The following is a 26,005-nucleotide window of genomic DNA, read 5'->3' as shown; positions in this document are numbered from 1 at the left end:
ATTGATTTAGAATTGAAAAACGAGATGACAAATTGAATTTATTTGAATATTATTTACAATTAACTCTAATTATTATAGTAACAGAACATAACCTTCTGCGACAGTATTGGATTTCCAGCCTCCGTGACTTTTCGCTAATTCTCTTTCTATTGCATATACGAGAATAATCGATACTTGCGGTTTTATAACGGTACAAAGCTGACTTGTCATTGGCTGAACACCTGTACTTTGAGTAGGTGTACTTTAATGACATGCATTAAAGGACTGCTACCAGGTGTATAATTACTACATTTCGGCATGGTCGAGCATAAAATATAATATAAACAGATAAAACTTTAGTTCACCCCTGAAAGAGTAGGACTCGTACTCAGGGGCGGATTCCTGAATTTAAATTAAGAAGTATGTAATACAAATTTGTCTTATGTCTATTACACAATAAGAATACAATAAATCTAAATTTACAATTTTTCATTATTTATAAAATCCATACGTAACTTTTAAAATATAGTACTAGAACTATTAGAATTGACAAGATTAGGATATTTAAATATAAATTTGTTATATATTCTTGGACCTAAATTAATACTATGATTAAATACTGTAGCAGCGTTGTATTTTGGTTCAAACAATCTTAAAGAATGCATACCTTTTGTTTCATAACTATGAGAATACAATTCAAAATTATTTCGATTTTTATGTATGAATTTTAGTAATGCAATATAATAAATTTGTCTAATTTTAAGATCATTAAAGCCTAAAAACAATTTTTGAGATGGAAAATCAATAGGTTTATGAAGACATATTTTTAATTATTTTCTTCTGTAATAAATAAAGTGAATTAAAATTGGTTTTAAATAAGCTTACCCCATCCTATAATTCCATACATATAATTAGCCTACCGACTGAAATAAAGTTAAGTATATGTGCGTAATAAACTTATTGACAAGTAATTCTTCAATAAAAGGAAATAATATATTATTTTACGTAATTTATTACAAAGGTAATTAATGTGTTGGTTCCATTTTAAATGACTGTCGAAAATTATGCCTAAATATATTAACTTCAGAGGACTCCTTAATAATAGGACATTTACATTGTATAAGGGATCAACACTCAGAGTTACGTAATTTAATACTTAATATAGATGTAGGAGGTTTGTTACATTTTTCAGATGATGAGAATGGAATAATTATAGTTTTATTTTTGTTGATAGAAAGATAATTTATGTCAAACCATTTTTTTATTAAGTCCATTATTTGAATTATTATATATATATCATACCAGGTTTTTCCACCAAAAAGTAAAACTGTGTCATCTGCATAAGAATAATGAACACCATTGCATTGTTGTAATTCAGTTTTTAATAAGTTATTAATATATATTAAAAATAAAATAGGGCCAAGAACTGTGCCTTGGGGAACTTTTACTTGAGCTTGATTTCATAAATCAGCCCTAACAGGAAGTAGTATCACTTCAAAATTTCAAATGAGAGTCGGGGCCAAATAGGGTACCATATGATAGAGCTCTTCAAAACAAATAGTTCCGCAGGAAACGTCTTTATTAATTCCTCTCTTTCAAGGAGAAAACATAGGAAAAGACAGGTAGCAAACGCGAAGTACAATCTTTCTGAGACTGTATATCCGTGCAAGTAACTTCATGTCAAAATATATCTGAAGTCTGTTAACATACTGCAGGTGCCATGGAATGTTGAATGTAATAGTGCGTTGAGCACAACTGTTGCCAACGGATGAAATGGTTGCTTAAACATTAGGTTACGACAGCGCTCGTATAAATAGAGGGAAAAGTTCACAACGTGCATATGGAAATAAATAAACTGTTCCATATCGTTTTGCGGGTTTTAGTGCCAAAACCCTCACATATATGTTAACACCGAAGAGTCCCAGCATTATTTCGTCGTGAGTACAAAATATCAGGCTTTTGTGTGTAAAGAATTGTGAAATCTTGAAATATGAAATATGGTTGAATTATTGTAGACCTTGACATTTTCCGTAGGATTGTATGTTTATTATGATGCTGGAAAAAACAGTTTTAGAGATTTTTGCCATCATTTATATCGAAAAAGTGGTTTTAGACGTGCCTAATGTTTCTGTCACTTTGCGATTTAAGAGTCTTTTAATACTTCACTTATTAGATCACTTTAAATCAGCGGTGACCAAAGCGAGTGTCGTGATTACATCGTGTAATCACAAACATTCAAACGGGTACGAGGAGTTTCCTGTACATTGCCGTGTGTTTCATTCACGTACTGAAGGCTGAAGAATTCTTTTGTACGTGCATGAATATTGATATTTTCAGATCTTCTCCCTAGAAGGATAAAATTATTAGGTTTTATCTCAGTTTTATTCTTCTTAATCTTTAGATGAGGGTAACTATTTATTAGTTATTCATTTAATAATAATATTGTAGAGAAACTGATTCAATATTATGTGCCAGGAATTCACATGTCTTAAATCATAGCCAGGAAGAGAAAGATGACATAAATAAATGTAAGGAAGTCAGCTACCTAATGGGGTTTGAAATATCTCGTGCTCTAAAGCCTTTTAATAGAAAAGAATTTCTCAAAAGAGTAATGATTAAAATAGCTTAAATAAATTGTCCATAAGAATTTTTAATTTTGAAAAACTATGAATTTCTTGACCAAGTATCGAGAGAAGAATTTAGAAAATTCCTGATTATATTCAAGAGAAAGGTTAAAAAAAGAAGCAAGAAAAATCGTATATTATTCACTGGCTCTTGATGACAGCAGTGACATTACTGATACAGCAAAGCTTGAGATTTTTATCCGCGGGATTGATCAAGATGTTAGTATAGGAACCACCACTGATTGTAGTTTTCATGCCAAGTACCTTTCCTCCGTCTCCTTACTTCATAGGCTATCTTGTCTAGGGTTCGCTTATTCGCGGATGATTGTATGGTATACAGGGAAATAAAAAGTTATGAAGATACTACTCTTCTTCAGAATGACTTCAATAGAATAAACGATTGGGCTATAGCCAACAAAATGAAAATAAATTCTCTAAAAAGCAAAGCCATCAGCTTTACAAGGAAAAGAAATAAAATAATCGCATCGTATACGTTAGGGGGTGAAACCATTCCGGAAGTTAACAAATGTAAATATCTCGGAATAACATTTAGCAGCGATCTTGGCGGGGGGGGGGGAACACGTTACAGACACAGCGGGAAAAGCATGGAGAGCGTTACACTTTGGTAATTCGATGAGAATGGGTGAAGATAGATGGCCTAAAATTTACCAGTGGAAACCTACAGGAAGAAGAGGAAGAGGTAGACCAAAAAAAAATTTGGGACAACGAAGTAATGGAGGTCATGCACAAGAGGGGGTTGAGGACTGAAGACGCACAAGACAGAAGGCTTTGGAGGATTGGCACAGGAAGACGGCAGTACCTGTAGAATCCTGAGTACATTATTATATTTATTATTATATTATTATATTTATAAGTTTATTTGTTGCTAACTGCAAACCGTCTTCCGAATCATTAAAAATGGCCAGATCGTCAGCAAACAAAATATTCTTCAATAATTATTTCAAGGATTTTTAGTTTAAAAATGTTCATTTCCCAAAATTTAAAAAAAAAAATGAAATTTGAAAAGTGTTTGAAGGTACAACAGTCTCCCCTGTTTTGTACACCCCTGCACTGCGTCTTGGATTAGGATCTGTTGGCGGTTTCGCGCGGTGCTATATTTAAAATCCCCCCCTCGGTTCGCCCTGTCATTTACAGCTGAAAAAAAGTGAGTCAGTGTAATAACCTTACGCAAGGATGGGAGATGTTTAGTTTTGTCTTTATCTCGTAAAGCACAGACATTTCTCTGCTCGGCACAATTGAAATATCGTCCATATGCTGCATAACATTATAAAGATGAGATTTTGAAGTTTTATTTTGGAGGCAGGCTTTTGGAATAAATTATTTATATAGCCTTCATGCTTTGATAGATACCTAGGGAACTTCACTGTAGGTAGTTTTTTTTTTTTTTTTTAATATTAAGGCGAGAGGATAGTATTTTTTGTGAAAAAAGAGTAAATTTTCGAAAAAAAAATTCTTTAAAATACTCTGTGATATGTGTGGAATGCATAGCATAACAATTTGTAGGTATTTGTGTCTTTATCGGATGTTGAGTCGCCATTTTTAAACTTCCTGCGTTATTGATTTTTAAATCACTCGTCCACTTTTCTTGTTGTTTCCGGTAAATTAAATTAAAAAAAAAAAAAAAAAATTCTTGAAAATACCCTTTGATATGTGTGGAATGCATTGCATAACATGTTGTGGGTATTTGTGCCCTTATCGGATGTTGAGACTTCATTTTTAAACTTTCTGCGCTATGGATTTTTAAATCACACGCCCGCTTTTATCGGTTTCCAGTAACTTCATTTTTTTGCTACATTGCCAGACAAAAATGGATATAATTTCTGAACTATTAGAGATACATGCATGAAATTTAGAACACACATTCTTTAGACTATTAGGAAACTTTTCTCTGTAACAGAATTTTGTTAATTGATTTCATTTTAAAAATACGTCCGTTTGTTTGCAATACAGGAAATTAGAAAATAGTTATTAAATTTTAATTGTTTATTTTGCAAACGTAGGAACTAATATCAAAATTCTGTTACAGACAGTTTGTAGAACATGCTTTTGCAAATACATTGCAAAAACTGTTTGAATCTATCTTTAAAAACGGTTTAGATATATCGGTTTTAGTACAATCCTGCATTGGGTATATATTTTCTTCAATTTGGGCCCCCAAATTTTTTTTTTCAAAATATTTTTATTTGGTTGAGTTCCACAGCTATGAGCTCTCTACATACAAAAAATTAATATTTTACACCAAATAGGAAAAAGGTTTTAAAAAATACCATCCTCTCCCCTTAAAAGAAAGACGTAGGTTCCTGTATTTGCAGGAAAGAGGTCGAGTTTTGTCTTTAAATGTGCAGAAATTTGATCCGAACAAATGTAACGTTGTAAGTTTTCGTTCAGCAATGGAATTTTACATTTGTTCAGATCAAATTTCTGCACATTTAAAGAACAAAACTAAAATTCTTTGAGTCACTTATCATAACACACTGCTCTCTTAAATGAGTGATCATATTGGGCATTGAATCAATAGCTTTCCCAAAGCATACTATGAAATGTTTCATATAAAACAATTTTTATCTCGAAAAGGAAGCATAAACGAGGAAAATTGTACTATATGGAAGTTTCTTGTTTCAAATATCTCAAAGAATAACGTCCTGAAATTAATGAAATTGTTCACTAACCTTCATAAGAAACGAGTCAAAGTCAGGATAGGAGAACAAATGTCAGAATGAAGTGAAATAGGAAGAGGAGTACGACAAGGATGCCCTTTATCACCTACCCTATTCAACATCTACTTGGAGGATTTAGTGAAGAACTGTTTTCAGAACATGGGAGGAGTGATAGTAGGGGGAAGAAGAATAAAATGTGTAAGATTTGCTGCTGATAAGGCGTTGTTAGTGAAAGAGGAGATGATACTAAGGGATATGGTACTGGAGCTAAATGACAGCTGTGAGCAGTATGGAATGAAGATAAGTGCCAACAAGACGAAAACCATGGTCATAGGAAGAAAAGTAAAGAAGGTAAATTTGCGAATTCTATATGAGGCAGTAGAGCAAATGGACAGCTTCAGATACTTGGGGTGTACTATAAGCTGCTGCTAAGAAGTCAAAAGGAGAATAACAATGGCAAAGGAATCTTTTAATAGAAAAAAGGAGCATCTTCTGCGGACCTCTGGAGAAAGAACTAAGGAAGAGACTAGTGAAGTGTTTTGTGTGGAGTGTGGCATTGTATGGGGCAGAAACATGGACATTACGACGAAATGAAGAGAAGCGACTAGAAGCATTTGAAATGTAGATATGTAAAAGGATGGAGCGTGTGAAATGAATAGACAGAATAAAAAATGTAGCTGTGTTCGAAAGAGTGGGTGAAGAAAGAATGATGCTGAAACTGATCAGGAAGAGAAAAAGCAATTGGTTGGGTCACTGGCTGAGAAGAAACTGCGTACTGAAGGACGCACTGGAAAGAAAAGAGTCGAGGGAGAATAAGATATCAGATGATAAACGACATTTATAGTCCCGTCGCTCTAATTTCCGGCAGCCAATCACGTTGCAGGTCGGCTACATTTAAACGTGTGCGTCTTGTGATTCGCTGATGAAGACTTTTTCATTTCCTAATGCTCGATAAATACTTAATATAATCGCCCGCCATTTTGGCTCTTTCGTTGACGTTCGCAGAAAGCACACGAGGACGTTATTTGCCGCTCAATTATTTGCTGAATTACAGTGCGTTTGATTTATTATCATAGGAGCTACGACATGATAATGTTTAACGATGTGGTAAATAGATTCCTTGTATGGTAGCTCGGCAACGAAAGAACAAAAATTGCGCACGATACTACCTACCTAGACTTTATAGAGCCTTCACTTTCTAAGACGTAAGCAAAGAGGAGGAGTCACGCCGGGAATAACAGCGTCGCGACTATAGCTATATGGATCATATGCGGTAGACTAAAATGAAGGCAGAAAATAGGAAATCTTGGAGAATGCTGGGTTTGCAGTGAAAGACCTGCCATTTGGCAGAACACTGTGTGTGTGCGTGTGCGTGCCTATATAATATATATCTTCGAACGCCAGTGTACAACTCGATAATGGATTGAAATTGATTTGAAATCATAAAGGGAAAAATTGAAATAACATTTATCAAAGTTAGAACGGAAATATATGTTGTTGTAGGCTATATGTCTTTCTTCCAGCCCAGTGCAGAGTTCAGTGGTATATCTTCGGGTTTTATATAATGGAGAGAGAGATATGTCCAGAAAGTGAATTACATTCGTGTTGCGTTCTCCAGAAGCTCGAAAACCATTATGCTGTATTTTGGGAACATTTAGTGGATACCGCTGTTGTGACAGGAAAATTAAGTGTTGAACATCGGCGAAGTTTGTTTACACTTGTTCTAGGACTTCTCCGTTTCTATGCGTCACTATCAGCAGTTTTGGATGTCTTCCAATTCTAAGTAACATGCAAGTCATGAACAACTTACACAATACCATCTTGAAATCACTCCATTCAAAAGCCGATATTTAATAGTCATGTATAGATAGGTTCATGGAATGTATACTTCGAAACTGGTGCTATGTATTTATTTCTATAAGGTCTTCAAAAGTAGCTCATAATTGCAGTTAAAATTGAATCAAGGGATTTCGCACAAAAGACTCAAACTTTGTATTTGGGAAACAGTATATCTGTGGCCGGGAGGAGAAAGGTCATAAGTCAATTTTTTGTGAAAATGAGATTTTTATATATTCTGAAAGCGGAAACAATTCTCTACAATCTGGTGAAACGGTTAAAGTCAAATAAGACTCCTGACGGCATTTATAGAGCGTTACCAAATGTCCCAAGTACTTTTTGAATCGAGCACACACAGCATAAAGGACTTAAAAATATTTAATACTTTATTCCTTACAAACCATCACATGTTTACTTTACATGCTTCCCTATTAAAAAGGTCTAACTTATATTTTAGCCATTTTATCACACACTGATGCCCTTTCCTTTTAAAACTTTAAGCACCAGGTAAACAGTCCTATAATTGTTTAAGACCCATTTGCATTCTAATAAATTACATTTCCCATTTATTTTGACATGAAAAAGGTCTTATGTTTAATAGTCCCTTCTACTAGGTGGCTTCTAATCTTAAAAGGGCTTAAGTGCGGCTATTTTTGGAAATAATCAAGAAAATTGTTAAATGAGCAACATTATCTATTTTAGAAGAAATATAAATAAATAATATCCAGGAAAAACATCTTACTTAAGAAGCTCTATAATTGACACCAATTTCAATCTTTCTCCTGCTTTTCTGAAAAGTGTAACATTGTTACTTAAGACCTTTTTCCTCCCGGCCACAGATATATTTGCGACTGTTTTGCGAGTTATAAATTACGTTACATTAAATTACATACTTTTAAATTACACTCTATTGTTTTAATATAATTTGAAAGAACATTCATTCATTCATAGTATTCTTCCCAAGGGCAGGTCTTTCACTGCAAACCCAGCATTTTCCAATCTTATTTTCTGCCTTCGTTTTAGACTCCTCATATGATCCATATATTATTTTAATGTCGTCAATCATCTGATATCTTCTTCTGCACCGAACTCTTCTCCTATTCACCATTCCTTTCAGTACATCCTTAAGAAGGCAATTTCTTCTCAACCAGTGGCCCAGCCAATTTGAAAGACCGTAATATTTTAAATGCAATACTTCATTTGTTTTATACAAAAACATTGTGCTAACAATTATAATGTTAATGTATTTTATGCTCGACCATGCCGAAATGTAGTAATTATACACCTGGTAGCAGCCCTTTAATAGACCTCATTAAAGTACACCTATTCATTAAAGTTCAGGTGTTCCACCAATCAGAAAATACCATTGTAGCAATATGAAAGCGCAAGTATCGATTATTCTCGGATATGCAATCGAAAGAAAACAATAAATCACCTATATTTGAAATAAAGTCAGTTCTGTTACGATAATAATTAGCGTTAATTGTAAATAATATTCAAATAAATTCAATTTGTCATCTCGTTTTTCGATGTCAAGGTCAATTTCGACATCTGTTTCTCGGAAAAAAATCAATACTTTTGCGTCTGCGCACATCTCACAATTTACGAGGTATTGCACAAGGTCAGTTCCGCTTCTCAGATAAGAATAACATGAATACTTATGAATAATTTCAAGTTAGAAATATGGTCGAGCATAAAAAGTCGTATGAAACTTGACTATAATGGTAATTAAGTCGCTCGTATGAAAATTACTCGTGTCTTAATTACTACCATTATAGGCTCGTTGCATAATGTACTATTATTTCATACTTTGTCTCATTTCACTACTTTATGGTGTTAGAAAATGACCAACAAACAGAATATTACAGTACAAAGTACTGTGATATTCACAAATGGACGACATTATTACCAACATAATAAATCATGGCAAACATAATTAGTAACTTCAAAACTAAACAAGTGAAGGTTCTCAATAGAAATTATACACACAAAGACAGTTTATTTACTTTCAAATTATTTTATAACATTTCAAAAGTTGGTACAATTCGGACCAGTCCATTCTCAGCAGATTTTAAGTGTGTTCTTTTCTATTAATTGTTCAGTGACCGACCCCGCGATGGGCGTTATGCCAGTAACTTAAATTATTATTATTATTATTATTATTATTATTATTATTATTATTATTATTATTATTATTAACTAACTAATGCGACATAGTGAATTAAAACGAAAATAAGGTTTATATTGAATTTTTAATATTTCATACGATACTTTAGAATTGGCCTACAACACCACAGAATAATAGAGAAATTATAAACAATATTTCTCGTACATCTAAGTACACCATGTTTATATTCGTTGTGCAGTTAACGTTATCCATTACACAGATCGATGGAATATTATTTTTAGCCATTGTGGAAGTCGTACATATCACAGTCTAGTATATACAGTCACAAAGCTTGAGTTGTGAGGGTAGGTACTAGGAACAATAGACTGTACCGGTACTATTTTGCATGTCTGTAATGAGGCGATAGTAGCGATCCTAGTGGTCAGCAACTATCTATGGATGCATATTTACTACGTATTGAGCTTCGTGACTGTATATTTTAGACTGTGGTACATATCTATGTTTGTTCTACAAAATTTCTACCTCCTTGGATCATTCTCCCTTCGCTTCATTACATTTTTCTTTTCGAACTTCAAAATATCCATCCAAATGTCCTTCCATGGTTTTCCGTCTACCAACCGTTCCTACATGGATCGTAATGATCTAGTTCGTTCATATTTTAGGGATGTCCTTTTCTATTGGTTGTTCAATACGTACATGTTAATATTCTTTTATTAAAAATAATGAAATTGGACATAATACTCGTATGAAATAAAATATTCTGCGTTACAAGAATTGAAAGTGTTTTATGAATTCGTTTCGAAATTCCGGCAACTCATCCGTAAAACCTCACTTTCAATCATTGTAACGTAAATAATTATTGCTAGTTCTTGTGTTATGAAAACAGTTTTATTGATGAAATCAACATGAAGTTGTTCTTAACAGAAAGTAAGAGTACTGAGTTGAGTTCCAGATGGTGCTAGGACTTTGTGACAGAAGAATTTGACACATGCTTATATGAACTTTTTTTTTTTACATAGAATAGCCCTGAAATATTCACTATTCCTCCTGAATCACTGTGTAGGGGAATAGTGGGTACAGTGAGACACAAAATATTAAAGCATATGTATGCAAGTGAAATTTCAAGTATTTTTAAAATCAAGTGCAATAGAAATATACATTAAAACATGGAGTACAATAATACATATACAGAAATGTTAGTAGATAAAGGACATAATATACAATACGTGTTTGTCAAAAAAAAAAGAAAAAAAAAAAAAGAAAATGTCTCACTGTTCCCATTCAGGAGGGTACAGTGAGACACCACAGTATCTATTAACGGACATTGAAATGATTTATATTTATTTTAAAAGAAAGGAAAGCTTGCTGTCTCTATCTTTCCATGTCCTATAGGCTTATTCAGAACCATTTTGATGTTTGACTTCGAAACCATTGAAACATCTGGAACATTTGGAAAAGTGAATTTTCCATGACTTTTAAAACTTTTGCGAAAAAATAAAATGAATTTTTGGTGACAACAAAGCTTATAATTATAAGAATTTAATTTAATTCTTGATTATTTTTAAATATTTTCTTAAATGTTGTGAATGATTTTTTATTTAAGAAACCATTAAAATGTAATGTATCCATTATTTTAAGCTATAGTTCCTAAATTGGTTACTAGTAAGTTCATTTTTAATGTTAGTTACCGATAAATGTAATATAATTACAGTTTATTTTTACAAATCATTGGTAAATGGGAACAGTGAGACGTCTCAGTGTACCCTTCAATGGAATGTCTCACTGTTCCCTTTACGCATAGTTCGTTTAAAAATGGCGCCATCGCTTCAAAATCAGAACAAGAAAGATGAAACTTTGCCAAACATAACGTCAAATACCATAATATTAGGTAACAAAACATTCATATTTATATTTCATTTGTATATCCAATATAACCTTCATTAAACACAAGCCAAAATTTTACTTCTAGAGTGAAAAATTACGAATTATTTTTTCATCACACATCTTTATAACTAGAATCGAATCGAGTATGAAAATACTGTTACTTTACTCATGCAACATACAACTCCACTGTTACAAACATTTCAATATCAAAATTTACTATCTAATAAAAAATGTCTCACTGTTCTCCCTGTCTCATTGTACCCACTTCTCCCCTATGTAGTTTCCTTCAAGCTGTAGGCTCTAAATCTTAATGCAGGCCTCTTATTTGATCTCGCCATCGTTTCTTTGAACATAGTCTACTTAATTTATCAATGAAGTCAAATATCTTAATGCTGTCATTTCCAAGAGATTACTTGAATAAATGATAGATTAATCGACCTCCTTGAAATTGATGCAACCTGTATTACAGTTTATAATTATATATTTATCGTAAACCATCGCCAATATTTTCATGTATGTTACATGCATTCAAAGCTTGGTTTGAAACCCTGTGGTGAAATTTCGTTGGTTCTGCTGACAGACTAACAGAATAATGCCTTATTTATGTCACATTTCTGTGTATGTATCTCTTCCCAATTTTCTTCAGAAATAATGTTGTTATGTATTTGATTTCAAGTTATCCGTGGCGTGGCAGCCCTGAAGGGCCTAGGCCTGCCAGCCGACTGCTGGCCTCACGTCCACATGCCTCAGAAGAGGTGAACGATCATCCAACCACTACTGGGGTGATGTGTGGTCAGCACGATGATCCCCTACCATTATAACTGGCTTTTTTTTTCTGAATTGGGGTGAGCTGTTGCTCTTGCGTCGACTCTGCCTTATCTGGCATATTGTGCTAACTCCAAAGCTAGACGCACTTTTTATACTTGACCGCGCTAATAATCACTGTTTACCAGGTCCGCATATGTACAAACCCACTATGACTAGTGTCTTCCGTACATCGCCTACCGGTGATCGGAGAAATGGAGAAATATTGATAATGATGTCGATGCCTTCATGGGGTAACGGGAGAACCCCGAGAAAACCCTCAACTGGATCTTGTCCACCACAAGTATCGCTATGGATTTCTCAATTAAAAATCCCAGGCCTGACCGGGATTCGAACCCGGACAGTCTGCATGACAGGCTAATAGACTAGACCTCGCAGCCTCTTGCTATACCAGTTTATCTGCAAAATTGGTTGTATTACATTCTACAATTTGTTCTGAGCAGTAAATTCTTGCCATCTATAAAGTGGAATAATGTTCATTTCACTGATGTAAGAAAATTGCTGTTGAAAGTGTGTAGTTTAAAATAAAATACATAGAATATGTAGTGCAGCAGTCCATGAAAAAGGTGTGTTGTACCGTCATAAAATTATTTATTTCATGATCATTTGGTTCAAAAGTCACATGATTGTGACAATTTCATTGTTTGGAATCTCGGAAAGTGATAAAATAGTAGAACCTCTATTATCCGTGATAATGAAGGGGATGGACTGAACGGTTAATCGAAAAAATTTGATATCATATCATTTTATTATCGTTTGCTGCACATACAATGTATAGATGGACTCGTCAATCAATAATATTCTTGAAGTGAATAAAAACATTGTAACAACAAATTAGGAGTTTGGTATCAAAGTTGGACAACTCCACTTTTGCTTTTTTTACAGGAGAGGCGAAAAACTAGATCCTTGGAAACCAATGTCACCGTTATACGTAGACCTATATTTTTATATATTCTCATGGGTCATAGAAAAATTTTTAGTCTCAAAATATGATTAAAATTAATATTCAGGTCACAATTTAAGTTTAAAAAGTGGAGTTGTTCATCTCTGAAAGTAAGCCATGGAGTTGTCGGTTTTTGAAACCAAACGAAGCCATATTTAAAGTGAAATTGTCCACTTTTGAATCTAAGGCTCTTCTAACTCTGTTTCAAAGCAAATTTACGTAAAACAGTAGCCTACTTATTCATCCACAAACCGATTATATAAACAATCAGCCATGTTGGATTCGCGATGCGTGATGGGAAAAAGTGGTACGAATGTGGGCTTCTCATTGGCTACTGAAGGAATTTTTCTAATTTGAAACCAAGCCACAGTGGAGTTGCCTACATTTTGATTCTAAAGCACACAATTAAGTGCTATTTTCGCTCTGTTCTGTCCGTTTTTGAACCCAAACAGTTCCAGAATCGCACTCAGCATACAAAATTTTACGAGAAACAATCGATATCTCGAAATCGCAAAAAATGGAGTTGTCTAACTTTGATACTATGCTCCTCAACTAGTCCTTTAGCACCATCGTAAACTTCTTCAAATTACAAATTTGCTTTATGTCAGGTGGTAATTTATTTACAATGTAACTGACAGAAACAACGGGAGATTTTGAATAATAAGATGCCCTGTAGTTGTCAATAAATATTTAATTCCCTTTCCTTGTATAATATGTATGAACAACTTTATTTAATATAAACATTTCGCTATTGGTTTTGTAAAAGAGGGCTGATTTATAAATAAATAAACAATGGTTGTTAAAGGAGAAAAATTCGCTCCGGCGCCGGCGATGGAACCCTGGTCCTTGGTTCTACGCACCAAGTGCTCTAACCACTGAGCTACGCCGAAGTTCAATCCACAGCACCGGATCGAATCCCCCTCCTCTAGTGATCCGGTGCTGTGGATTGAACTTCGGCGTAGCTCAGTGGTTAGAGCATTTCGTGCGTGGTTCGATCCGCGGCGCCGGAGCGAATTTTTCTCCTCTAATAACTACTGCAACCACATTTTGTTTTTTTGTCAAGATATTTTAACACAAAATTAACAAATTCAATGCTGGCAGATTGGCGGACTCCGTAGCTTTGCTCTTTAAACCATGTTGATATTTCGATAAATTATTACTTAGCTCCAAAAAACCAACAATTCGCTTGTAAAGCTACTTTTCAAAGTTTAGAAAAAGCTGAGAGTGACGTATTGGTCTATAATTGCTTAATTCATGGGGATCTTCTTTTTTTTTTTAGAATTATTAATAACATAGACATTTCAAACACTCTGGAAAAGTACCTTAATAGAATATAGAATTGAATAAAAAAATAAAGGTGCAAGATTATGGCAACACATACATTTTAATATTTTACTTGTTATTCCATCAACGCCTGAAGAATTCGAATTTTTCATGCCATTAATAGTCTAATATTTAAGATTTCAATTTCAGTTACCGGTATAAGGAACATAGATTTATCATTAATTGGACATGTAGTACATTGACTCGATAGCTAAGTAAAATGTGACATACGTTTGTTTTTAACGACGGTAGAAAAAGTTTCCGAATTTGTTTGCAATAGTTATTGGGTTGTTAACGAATTCTCCATCGATCTGTGTGGGTTTAATTTTACGACCAAGTTAGTCGTTTACATTATTCCAAAGAGTTTATTTAAATCACTTATATATTTCTTTCCTGCATACCATATAATATTTTCATAAATTAAGTGTACAATACTTGCAGTTTCGTAATTTCGTGTTGTGGTAACATGTTAGGTAATGGATGAAAGTTCACTAATATATGCTCCGTTGTCAACGACGGATTTTAAGGGCCAACAAAACTCCTTGTGATATATATTATTTTAATGTACAGAAGTACCCGGCCAACTAGTCACTCATAACGAGTGCACCTCAGCACATGTGTGGACTTCGGTCCCACGTTCATAGACATCTATAACGTAGTGCAGAGGGCGGCCACTAGAGGGAACCCAAGAGTTGGAACTTAATCTGAGACGATTCTGTCCGACGCCGGGGTGGTATCCGGTGTGGCTTAGTGGATAAAGCATCAGCACGTAGAGCTGAAAACTCGGGTTCAAATCCCGGCGCTGGAGAGAATTTTTCTCCGTTCCATTACTCTTTCATCCTTGTGATATGTCTGCGAAAAGATAGGAATAGAAGATGTTTCGTGTGGTTGATTTACATACTTTATACACTTTATCCTTGTTTTCTTATTAACCCTTCGTTACTCGCGTTAAATTCCGTAACGCCAGTACTCACCTGGATTACAATGGTAATCCACATTTGTTTTTGTTTACAGACAAGGTTTAAACATTGGAATTAGATTTAAATGTTAAGAAATATATTGTTTTCAGTTATTACAGTAATAAGAATAGATATGGTACGCATAACGGAACGTATTAAATATAAATATTAATAATGAAATGGATAGCACACAAATTGCATTCAAGTGACATGTTTGCATAATATTTCAACACTGGTCGTGTCTTTGAGTCATAATTTATTGTTGCATCATAGTTATGAGTTAGTTCACTATCATCATAATTATGTAGGTTATCTAGCATTGTTGCTCACTCGATGTTTGAAGGTCATCTGAACTCTTGATCTCTCTTAATCTCTCCCACGGGAAACGCAAGTTCACTACTGCTGACCTTACTTACGTCATATTTGATAACCGAATACCTCACTCAGGGGTGTAGCAATGAAAAAATTCAGGGATGTAACAATCATTCTCACTTCACTTGCAATATTTTACAGATGTTTTTGTGTATTGTAAGAAGGATATTGATGCACTTTCATGTTTATGTTTGCATTTCACACTTTACACACGTGAGTCTAATCTACATCTGATTCAATTATCTGAGTAGGCCTATGCATTTCTTCTACACAGTTCAAACAAATTACATCTGAATGAGTAGGACAAATTCTCTTCAAGCACTGGGAACAAGATTGTCTTGTGCTCTTGTTTCTTGTTCTACCACACATGTAGCACCTACCAATACCTTCTGGCCGTGTTCCTTCTTCTTGACCTGATTGTGGAATGCCTAACAGTTGCTCTCCTCTTCTCTTTATTTCTCTTGGAATTGTCTGTTGGGTGATACGCTCGGAAATTAGTGGCTTCATTAGGTCCAGAGCAAGGGTTTTTAGGAAGTTTTTCCGTAGAATTTTTTGTTTGTTTGCAGAATAAACAACAAGAGCATTGACACCTGCTATGTTTAGTAAGTCAAAGAAAATAGTCAGAGGCCAGCGGCGTGAATTTCTGCTTACATCATAGGCTGAGCATAACTGGTCCAGGACATCCACAGCACATTTAGTTCTATTATAGAAAGATATTATTTCAGGTTTCTGGCTTCCTCCTGTTTCCTCATCCATTGCCGTATCATAATGCATGGTTGATAATGCTAACACTGTTTTGTTTTTCTTTGGTACATACGAAATAATTGTGCAGTTTTCATTGAATCCAAACAATGTACTGTTAACTTCTCTGTCTTGAGTAGTTGTGAAATGAGGAGGGATTTCTCTTTTGTTTTTTTTCAAGGTTCCTCAAGTGTAATTTTGTCATTTTCTAGAAGATCTAAACACAGAGGTATGCTCGTGAACCAGTTATCAGTGGTCACATTTCTTCCTGTTCCTTTGATGGGATGAACCAGCCTCTTCACCACTGCATGTGCACTGTTACTTTGGTGAAATGGACCATCTGGTTGAATACCAGCATAAATTTCCAAGTTATGAGTGTAATATGTTTTCACATCCACCATAGCAAAAATTTTGATCCCATATTTTGCTGGTTTAGTAGGTATATACACTTTCATGGGACATCGTCCTCTGAATGCAACCAACTGCTCGTCTATAGTTACATATTCGCTTGGAATGTAGCACCTTTGTGAATTCTGAACAAATAACTCGAACACTTCACGTACAGCAGCCAGTTTATCAATTTCTTTCCTTTCCTGCCTGTCATGAATGTTATCAAAGCGTAGACATCGTAACAAAAATTGGAATCTATTGTAGGTCATAGTCAGGTAAATTGACTCTATACCTGTTCCATTTTTATCCCATAGTTCTCTTACGTTCAGTCTTCCCGATTTCAAAGCACCGGCAAGATACAAAATACCTAAGAGTGCTCGAATTTCAACGTCATTTGTTAATTTGCAATCTCTGTCACGTCCATAATTACGCTTCACTTTTTCAATATAAATATTAGTACACCTTACTATTACATTGATTATTGTCTGATCAATAAAGCAGTGTGTGTCCGCGCATTTTTTGCAGCTCTTTTAGGGCCCGGTAAATGAATCACTATATTTTGTGCTCTTCTTCTCCCTCGTAGAGATACTGGTTCTTCCTGCCAAATTGTAGTGTTGTCTCTTCCCGTATAGCAGTTTCCATCATTTATAGACATTAGTCTTTCATCACCATCACCATCACCATAATCATCATCCTCCTCCTCATTGTCTTGTTCTGAATTAGAATCGTGAACTTCATTCAAAAGATCTTCTTTGTTGCTTTCATCATCACTTTCATTTTCAATGCCAACATCCAGATCTTCATCTAGCCACTTGCAAATATTGCTTGTATTTTCCGTACCCATTGGAGCCAACTACAAAGAGGATGGAACGATATCACACACTTTTTTCATAAAGTTCCTGCATTGCATCACTCATAACCATATAAAAACTATTTCACTTACCTGAGCAAGAAACTGACGTCAGTACTCGCGTGGATTACAATGGTAATCCACTCGGAAAAACTGCGTATAACTTGATAAAACTCCGTATAACTTTCCAAAGCGTTGCGACAAATACGTCTAAACACCAGTAATGCCTCACTTAGACTGTGACGAGAAATTGCATTGACGCTCAGCTACGCAGTGCTGAAGGCGGTGACGTAATACAGGATTAAATATCAGTGGATTACTATTGTAATCCACGCGAGTACTGAAGGGTTAAATCGCTCATACTTGTAAGACAAATTTCGTATTCTGATGCGAGATAAGCCACAGTTTCTCTCTTCCAAAACTGCTAAGTTATTTGCACTTTTAAAATATTTAGCACGTTTTCTTTTGATACTCGTGGAAGACTTTTCACGTAGAAGTTATACAGAACGGCCACTCGAACAGTAGGACCATGAATGGTTTATGGGTTTGCAGTATTTTAAGGGGAATTGGACGTTATCGCATGCAAAGTAATGGTAAAAATAGCCTATCTTCAAGCAGTCATAGATGTAATACTATTTATCACAGTCATTTCATTTTTTAGTGATATATGTATACACATTAAACTTTAAAATGAAAAAAGAATGGTTAATCTAGTGTAAATCTTACCCTTAAATTAATTTTTGAATTTAAACATATGTTTTATATAAATTCTCTACATACCTGTGATTAGGTACACTCTATTCACTTATCATAGCACACATTGAATTAAAAATTTGGCCACTTACTGCTAACAGATACTAAAACATACGCTACTAAAATTATTAAAATATCTGTAATATTATGGGCATAGGGCTTATACTAATCTTCAATTTTTTTTTTAATTTATTGACGGTGATGATTACTATAAGCCCTATGCCCATAATATTACAGATATATGAATAATTTTAGTAGGGTATGTTTTAGTATCTATTAGCAGTAAGTGGTCAAATTTTCAATTCAATATGTGTTATAATAAGTCAATAGAGTGTACCTAATCACAGACATGTAGTGAATTAAAAAAAATGTGCTTAATTAAAAAAATTAATTTAAGGACACAGATTTACTCTAGTTACCATTCTTTTTCATTTTAAAGCTTAATATGTATACACACATAGCTAACAAAAATGAAAGACCACTGATAAATAGTAGACTATTATATTTATGACTGCTAGAAGATAGGCTATTTTTACCATTATTTTGCATGCGATAATGACCAACTCCCCTTAAGTTCTTGGAGGCCATTTCTTTCAAACAGACTAGTTTAAAAGTTGGAGAGAAACATCCTCACCGACAAGTAACTGTTCATCTTGCCGGAAACGGCAGCATTTCTACTACATAGACCTAGTGTGTAACGTTAAAGACTTGTAATAATCCACTTTAGAAATATATACAGTAACAACAATGTACATCACTTCATTTTTGTTCTGCAGCAAAAAAAAAAGTAAGAAAAAAAAGAGTGAGAGAAAGATTGTCGGATAATCCGACGATCGGTTAATAGGGTGACGGATAATCGGGGTTTACTTTACATCTTTGAGTATTTTAGTATCACAAACCATGTATAAGAAACTGTACATCTCTTTCAATAGCACCGAAATGTAAAGTAAAATTAAACCTGTGCATGGCAAAGTAAAATGAATTACACCGAGTTTGAAAATTATAATAACGCTTTCATATAATTATTATGGGTATTAATGATACAATAATTTGTTGCATAGGCCTATAATTAGTTCAAGGAACTTCAAAGTTTTTATTGGCATGTTATAAACACTCAATGTGAGAACCTTTTATTACACGGCATACATCAACACGATAATCAAATTCTTGCCACACACTACAACATATCTATCTCTGTTTATGGATGCAATCATAGCAATGATCCGATGTCTTACTTCTTCAGGTATTGGGCTAGAGGTGACACACAAACTGCAGCTTTCACATAATCCCAAAGAAAGAAGTCGATTACCATGGTATTAAGTCTGGTGACTGGGGAGGCCAAGGGTGATAAGCCATATCACACGTCCAATCCAACGATGTAATAAATGATCAATTCGGAAATGTATACAAAACAACTTTTGTGTCAATGTTTTCCATGGTGACTGAAATGAAAAACGTTTTCCGAAACTTAGAACTCGACACTTTGAAAGTTCGATGTGTACCAAGTTAATTTCTCATTAATACTTAATACTAATATGAAAACGCTACAATCATTTTGAAACTCGTGTTTTTTGTAATTGTTTTTAACCTTAATTAAAATCCTGTTTGAAATATATTTTGTGGCGTACTAGTCCATAATTGTTCAATTTCTCTATGAATAAGATATTATGTAATATAGCCCATTATACTTTTGCGGGCCTAAAAAACTTTTATAAGCCCTAGGGCCAAAAAAATATGTCGTTTGTTTGTTTATACTTATATTTATTTAATTGGCAACAACTTATCTTCAGGTTGTTTGGCTTTAATAACTGGCAACTCGCTATAAACATCTTCATTTCGCCCTTGATACATAAATTGTTATTAGTATGAGTAAATGCACGATTTCTCACAGCTGGTGCAACTAAGAAGTACTGTATGTCCATTAAACCATGTGGTTATTACATAGTTTGCTTGAGAAATGTCGTTTATAGTTTAAGTTGAGTTTACATATTGAATAACGAACACATTATTCACACTCTTATTACATTAGTATTCCCTTTGATGTAGTCAGTGAATATTAATAGTGCATTATTTTCCTTAGGGGTGCTGGTGGTGAATGTGACATGGAGAGGGAAAACTTACGTGGGCACACTCCTAGACTGCACCAGACATGATTGGGCGCCACCAAGGTATGAATAAAACATAACAGGAAATGGCAGGCTGGCTGTAATGTTTATGATTATTGTTGATATTATTGAACTGTACCGCCATAATATTAAGTGCAAGAATGCACGATTTTCTTGCATTCTCCTTTATCCTGCTTCCTAGCCCCCCCCCCCCTGCCTAAAGCCTCACCCCATTTGATGTAATTAAAGTTATGAAAACTTTTTAATGAAGGGTTACTAGCCCGAGATGTTATCCCATATTATATTCGAATTGGGATATTTTAAACTGACGTTAAATAAGAATTTTTTAAGTCTTAGGAATACATATCCCCCCCTCAATGAAATTATATTGATGATTAATACATACAAAAGAGAGTGAGAACTGTTGAAATTAAAAACAGGCGTAATTTCCCTCTTTAAAGGCAACAAACAAACAAAACGTTGTCTTTTATAGTTCAAAATCATGTTGGATTTTGTTTTCAGCTTCTGATGCATTGCTTGGTAAAACACGACATTACAAAGCATGTTTGTTACCCTGTTCGTAATTTTCCATATCATCCCCTTTCAGATTGTGATAGAAAAGAGAAATGTAATCACAAAGATCTCAGTAAACTTTTTAGTTTTTCTGTAGCTTTTAGTTGACCTTCCAGTTAGAGTAACTGCAGTTGAATATTACCAAAGTAACTTCTTAATTTGGCCCTTCAGTTCAAATTTAATCCGAAAATGAATGGGGTTTCTTTTATTTTCAAGACCATTTCACTGGCAAAAGTGCAAAAGCTCTTAAGTCCTGAGAACCAAAATGTTTAGGATTGCAATGAAATTTTTGTGTGGTTTGTCTGACATGAACAAAAGTATGATTCATGAAATAATGTGAAATGATTTTGAGATAATTTTATGAATCATACTTTTGTACACACGTCAAGGAAATTTAATACAAAACATTTTTATTGCATGCCTGAAAATGTTGATTTTCAAGACTTAAAATGTATTTGCTTTATTTTCAAGACCATTTCGCTGGCAAAACCTCTTACGTTCTGAGCACTAAAATTTATTAGACATGCAATAAAACTGTCCTGTATTAATTTGCTTGACATATGAACAAAAGTATGATACATAAAATGATTTTGAGATAATTTTATGAAACATGCTTTTGCTCTGATGTCAAGGAAATTTAATACAGAACAATTTTATTGCATTCTTGAAAATGTTGGTTCTCAAGACTTAAAATGTATTTATTTTATTTTCAAGACCATTTCGCTGGCAAAAGGCAAAAACTCTTAAGTTATGAGAACCAAAATTTGTTAAGAATGCAATAAAACTGTACTCTGCTAAATTTTCTTGACGTATGAACAAAAGTCTGATTCTTAAAGTGATTTAAAATCATTCTGAGATAATTTTATGAAACATGCTTTTGTTCATATGCCAAGGAAATTTAATACCTACAGAACAATTTTATTGCATTCTTGAAAATGTTGGTTCTCAAGACTTAAGATGTATTTACTTTATTTTCAAAACCATTTCACTGGCAAAAGACAAAACCTCTTAAGTTCTGAGAACCAAAATTTGTTAAGAATGCAATAAAACTATTCTGTGCTAAATTTACTTGACATATGAACAAAAGTGTGATTCTTAAAGTGATTTAAAATGATTCTGAGATAATTTTATGAAACATGCTTTTGTTGATATGTCAAGGAAATTTAATACCTACAGAACAATTTTATTGCATTCTTGAAAATGTTGGTTCTCAAGACTTAAAATGTATTTATTTTATTTTCAAGACCATTTCACTGGCAAAAGACAAAACCTCTTAAGTTCTGAGAACCAAAATTTGTTAAGAATGCAATGATACTGTTCTGTGCTAAATTTACTTGACATATGAACGAAAGTGTGATTCTTAAAGTGATTCAAAATGATTCTGAGATAATTTTATGAAACATGCTTTTGTTCATGTCAAGGAAATTTAATACAAAACATTTTTATTGCATGCCTGCCTGAAAATGTTGATTTTCGAGACTTTGTATTTGCTTTATTTTCAAGACCATTTCACTGGCGAAACTTCTGAAGTACTGAGCACAGAAATTTGTTAGGAATGCAATAAGACTGTTCTGTATTAAATTTGCACGGCATGTGAACAAAAGTGTGATTCTTAAAGTGATTTAAAATTATTCTGAGATAATTTTATGAAACATGCTTTTTGTTCATATGTCAAGGAAATTTAATACAGAACAATTTTATTGCATTCTTGAAAATGTTGGTTCTCAAGACTTAAAATGTATTTACTTTATTTTCAAGACCATTTCGCTGGCAAAAAATAAAACCTCTGAAGTACTGAGAATCAAAATTTGTTAAAAATGCAATAAAACTGTTCTATGTTAAATTTATTTGACATATGAATAAAAGTGTAATTCATAAAATGATTTAAAATGATTCTGAGATAATTTTACGAATCATACTTTGGTACATTTGTCAAGGAAATTTAACACAGAACAGTTTTATTGTACTCCTGAAAATTTTACTTCTCAGGACTTACGAGGTTTTGCACTTCAGTTTAGCGATTTGTTTCCTTTCTGGAACTGATCTAACATATTTTCATTTTACTTTCCGGCTGCTAATAAACATTTTTTTGGGCATAATACATGAGAAGTCATCATCTCACAGACCTGAAATTTTGGGGCTTTCTTTTTGTCTTTTTTTTTTTTAATATAAATTCAGTCTAATAGAATTTTTAGGCCTTCATGTTGATTGTGTAAGAGAATTTGGAGTTGGCAGCCCTGTGTTGAGATTTACTCTGTACGACATTTCGGACAGATTTCATCATAATAGTCATGTTAATACCTAAAGATTCATCTACTCTATTAGCTTCGTTAATTGGCTAGCCCGTACAATTGGAGAAGAGACCCACGAACTATATCTGTATGTAAGTGTGATTGGCCTGGCTAATGGGTAGTTGAAATCAAATGAGAAACTAATGAATATAGAAATGGATAATTTAAGCATGTGTAATACTGGTAATGGTCTAATACAGTATATTTGAATTTGAATATACAATGGAGTTTCGATTAGTTATTGCAGTTAATTCATTCTACAAGCTGCTATGAATATTCAAACTATTGTAATTGAATCATTTAAACCCATGTTATAACAACAGTTCTTTCCATATGCACTTCCTCTTAATATGACGTAGGTACGAACAAATAAACACATACAATTTTGTGCGAGATCGTGCGTATTTGCTTGGTTTCCGCACAAAACCAATCCGCGGAAAGTCTAAAATTCCACATTCAGTATTCCCAACCTAATACACATAACATTTTCCCTCTTCTTACCGCTTAAGTGACATATTGATTTTACTGCTTTAGGCTTTTAATATTATTTTTAGAGACGTTCAATATAGTAATAATTGAGGACATCACCCGAATAACGGCGTATACCCTTATACGCCCGTTTTCCGACGATCAAGGGATTAGATAGCTGAATACGTATAGTACACTGTAGTAAATTTTCGTAAGTCTAGCTTTAATACGTAACACAGGACACAATGTTACGTGTTTACGTTGAACGAGTGAACACGCCTACTACAGCTGCAGTCATATGCTGTTGCAAGCCGTACTGTAGTAGGCTAGTATTCGATGTTTAGGCCTACTTCAGGTTGTCAGTTGCAGCAGTGAATCGTGACCGAAAATATGGTAAAAAGAAGCTTGTGGAGAAAACTAAATGGAAAACAGAAAAAAGGAAAATAAATAGAAACAGTGGCAAGTCATACACAACTTGTACAGGCAAGGAAATGGAAAAGAAGTAATTTACACCGGTAAGAAGATGATGTATGAAAATGTGTACAGATGAAATTTCGAAAGACGATCAACTCTCTATTTTCAAACGCTTTTGGGACATGGGTTCGAAATTAGAACAATATCATTTTATTACTTCTTGTCTTGAAAGAGTGAATCTAAAAACTAAGAAACTTCAATCATTGAAGAATAGGTATAATTTGTGGAAATATAGTGTTTTCTATAATGGGGGTAAAAAATTAATGTGTGTCAAAACTTTCTATTGACTCTATTGCAAATTTTAGAGAAACGATTAACAACAATACAGAATAAACTGGTTTCAGGTGACATCCTCAATGATAAAAGGGATACACGCTTAAATCATCCTCATACAATCATGATGCGAAAGTATAAACAATCTCAATACAGTACATGAGGGATATTTTCAGCTTGAATCTCATAATCTGCATCATTTGTTTCCTTCAACATTTGGAAGACGGCAATGGAAGTGTCGCAGCTGAAACTTTTGAGTCCAACACAAATGAACCCAGTGCCTTTGGAACCCTCCAAGGCGAAGAACTTAAGAGAACTGTTACAGTTTTTAGATGAAAATGGCCAAAGTTGACAACTCAATTCTGAATAAAGCCGGGACATCATCACGCAATGGTGAAGATGACTCTAACAACAATAGATGATGCACAAAGAAGAAAAGAACATACAAGAACAAGAAAACCATAAACTGAAAATGTAATGTTATTTTGTAGGCCTACTTGCGTAATTATTCAATAGTTTTATTTAATATGCTATAGTAAATGTATATTTTATTTTGCTGAATTTATTTTATTTTACTTTACTTTTTAGGACAAAATTATTAATAAAGTACGAGATGTTCTCATATATAATTAATTTTCATGCAAAGTTAGACACCTAGAACATCAGAATAATTAAAAACAGTACTAAAACATATTGTCGCCGGAAAAAGGGCGTATACAGAGTTCCATATTATATTTATTTACTAATAGCAGAACATACTACTTGCTGTTATGTTTCAATAATTTTGTTTTAAATATCTTCGAAACTATTCAACAGTAATGAAAAACTTTTTCGACGCACCTATGATGAACCTGACAGCTTACAAACATTGAAATTAGTTTATATCAGAACTACATTTTGCTGTACACGCCCTTATTCGGGTGATGTCCTCAATTATAAATTGGAAACTTACCATTGCAATTTTACCTAAATTGCACTGTTAATTATTGTTTTTAAATATTTGCAAAAATTAAGTAAACTCTACAACTTCACTACAGTTACTGCATTCATGATGCAAGTAACATAAGGAAGCCGTGAAAAAATCAACAAGATTCCAGACTTATCATAGACTGAAGGAAGACAGACGTATATCACGGCCTGCTGGAGTATAGTAAACACAGAAAACATTTTAAAGCAACAATGTTGAAGATAGATATTTTTGTTTGCAAATTTGCCGTCATTGAACAGAAACCAAGATGGAGATTTCATTGCAACTAATTAGAAATTCCTCTTTCAGGTGATCTTCGCACAAAATAATGTACGATACACGAGCGGTATGTTTTCTTTCAATTCTCGGAAATTAAAAAAGCTCAACTACGTTTCGCTTTTTCAAACTTTTCCTCGAACATGAAAACTTCAACATACCGCTCTTGTAACGCATATTACTATTATTGATAGAGCAATTTTAATTTGAATAAAATAAATACAGGGTGGAAGTGAAATAACCCTGCAGATTTTCAGAGTAAATAGCTCATGTTGTATGTAACAAAAATGTGT

At 33.7% G+C, this 26,005-nt stretch overlaps 1 protein-coding gene across 5 annotated transcripts in view; it reads left to right on the top strand.

Moving 5' to 3' along the window:
- Positions 1–26,005, top strand: part of sbb (scribbler) — a 678,201-nt gene that overhangs the window by 630,896 nt on the left and 21,300 nt on the right. For all 5 annotated transcript variants that reach the window (XM_069822330.1, XM_069822328.1, XM_069822329.1 and 2 more), the window contains one exon: positions 20,366–20,453. In XM_069822330.1, coding sequence (XP_069678431.1) covers positions 20,366–20,453 — 88 coding nt within the window. The remainder of the gene's footprint in view (positions 1–20,365; positions 20,454–26,005) is intronic.

Source organism: Periplaneta americana, chromosome 3, assembly GCF_040183065.1.
Source record: "Periplaneta americana isolate PAMFEO1 chromosome 3, P.americana_PAMFEO1_priV1, whole genome shotgun sequence".
In the NCBI taxonomy this organism is placed as follows: domain Eukaryota; kingdom Metazoa; phylum Arthropoda; class Insecta; order Blattodea; family Blattidae; genus Periplaneta; species Periplaneta americana.
The sequence above is the reverse complement of the archived record's forward strand: the minus strand, read 5'-3'. Positions and strand labels throughout refer to the sequence as shown.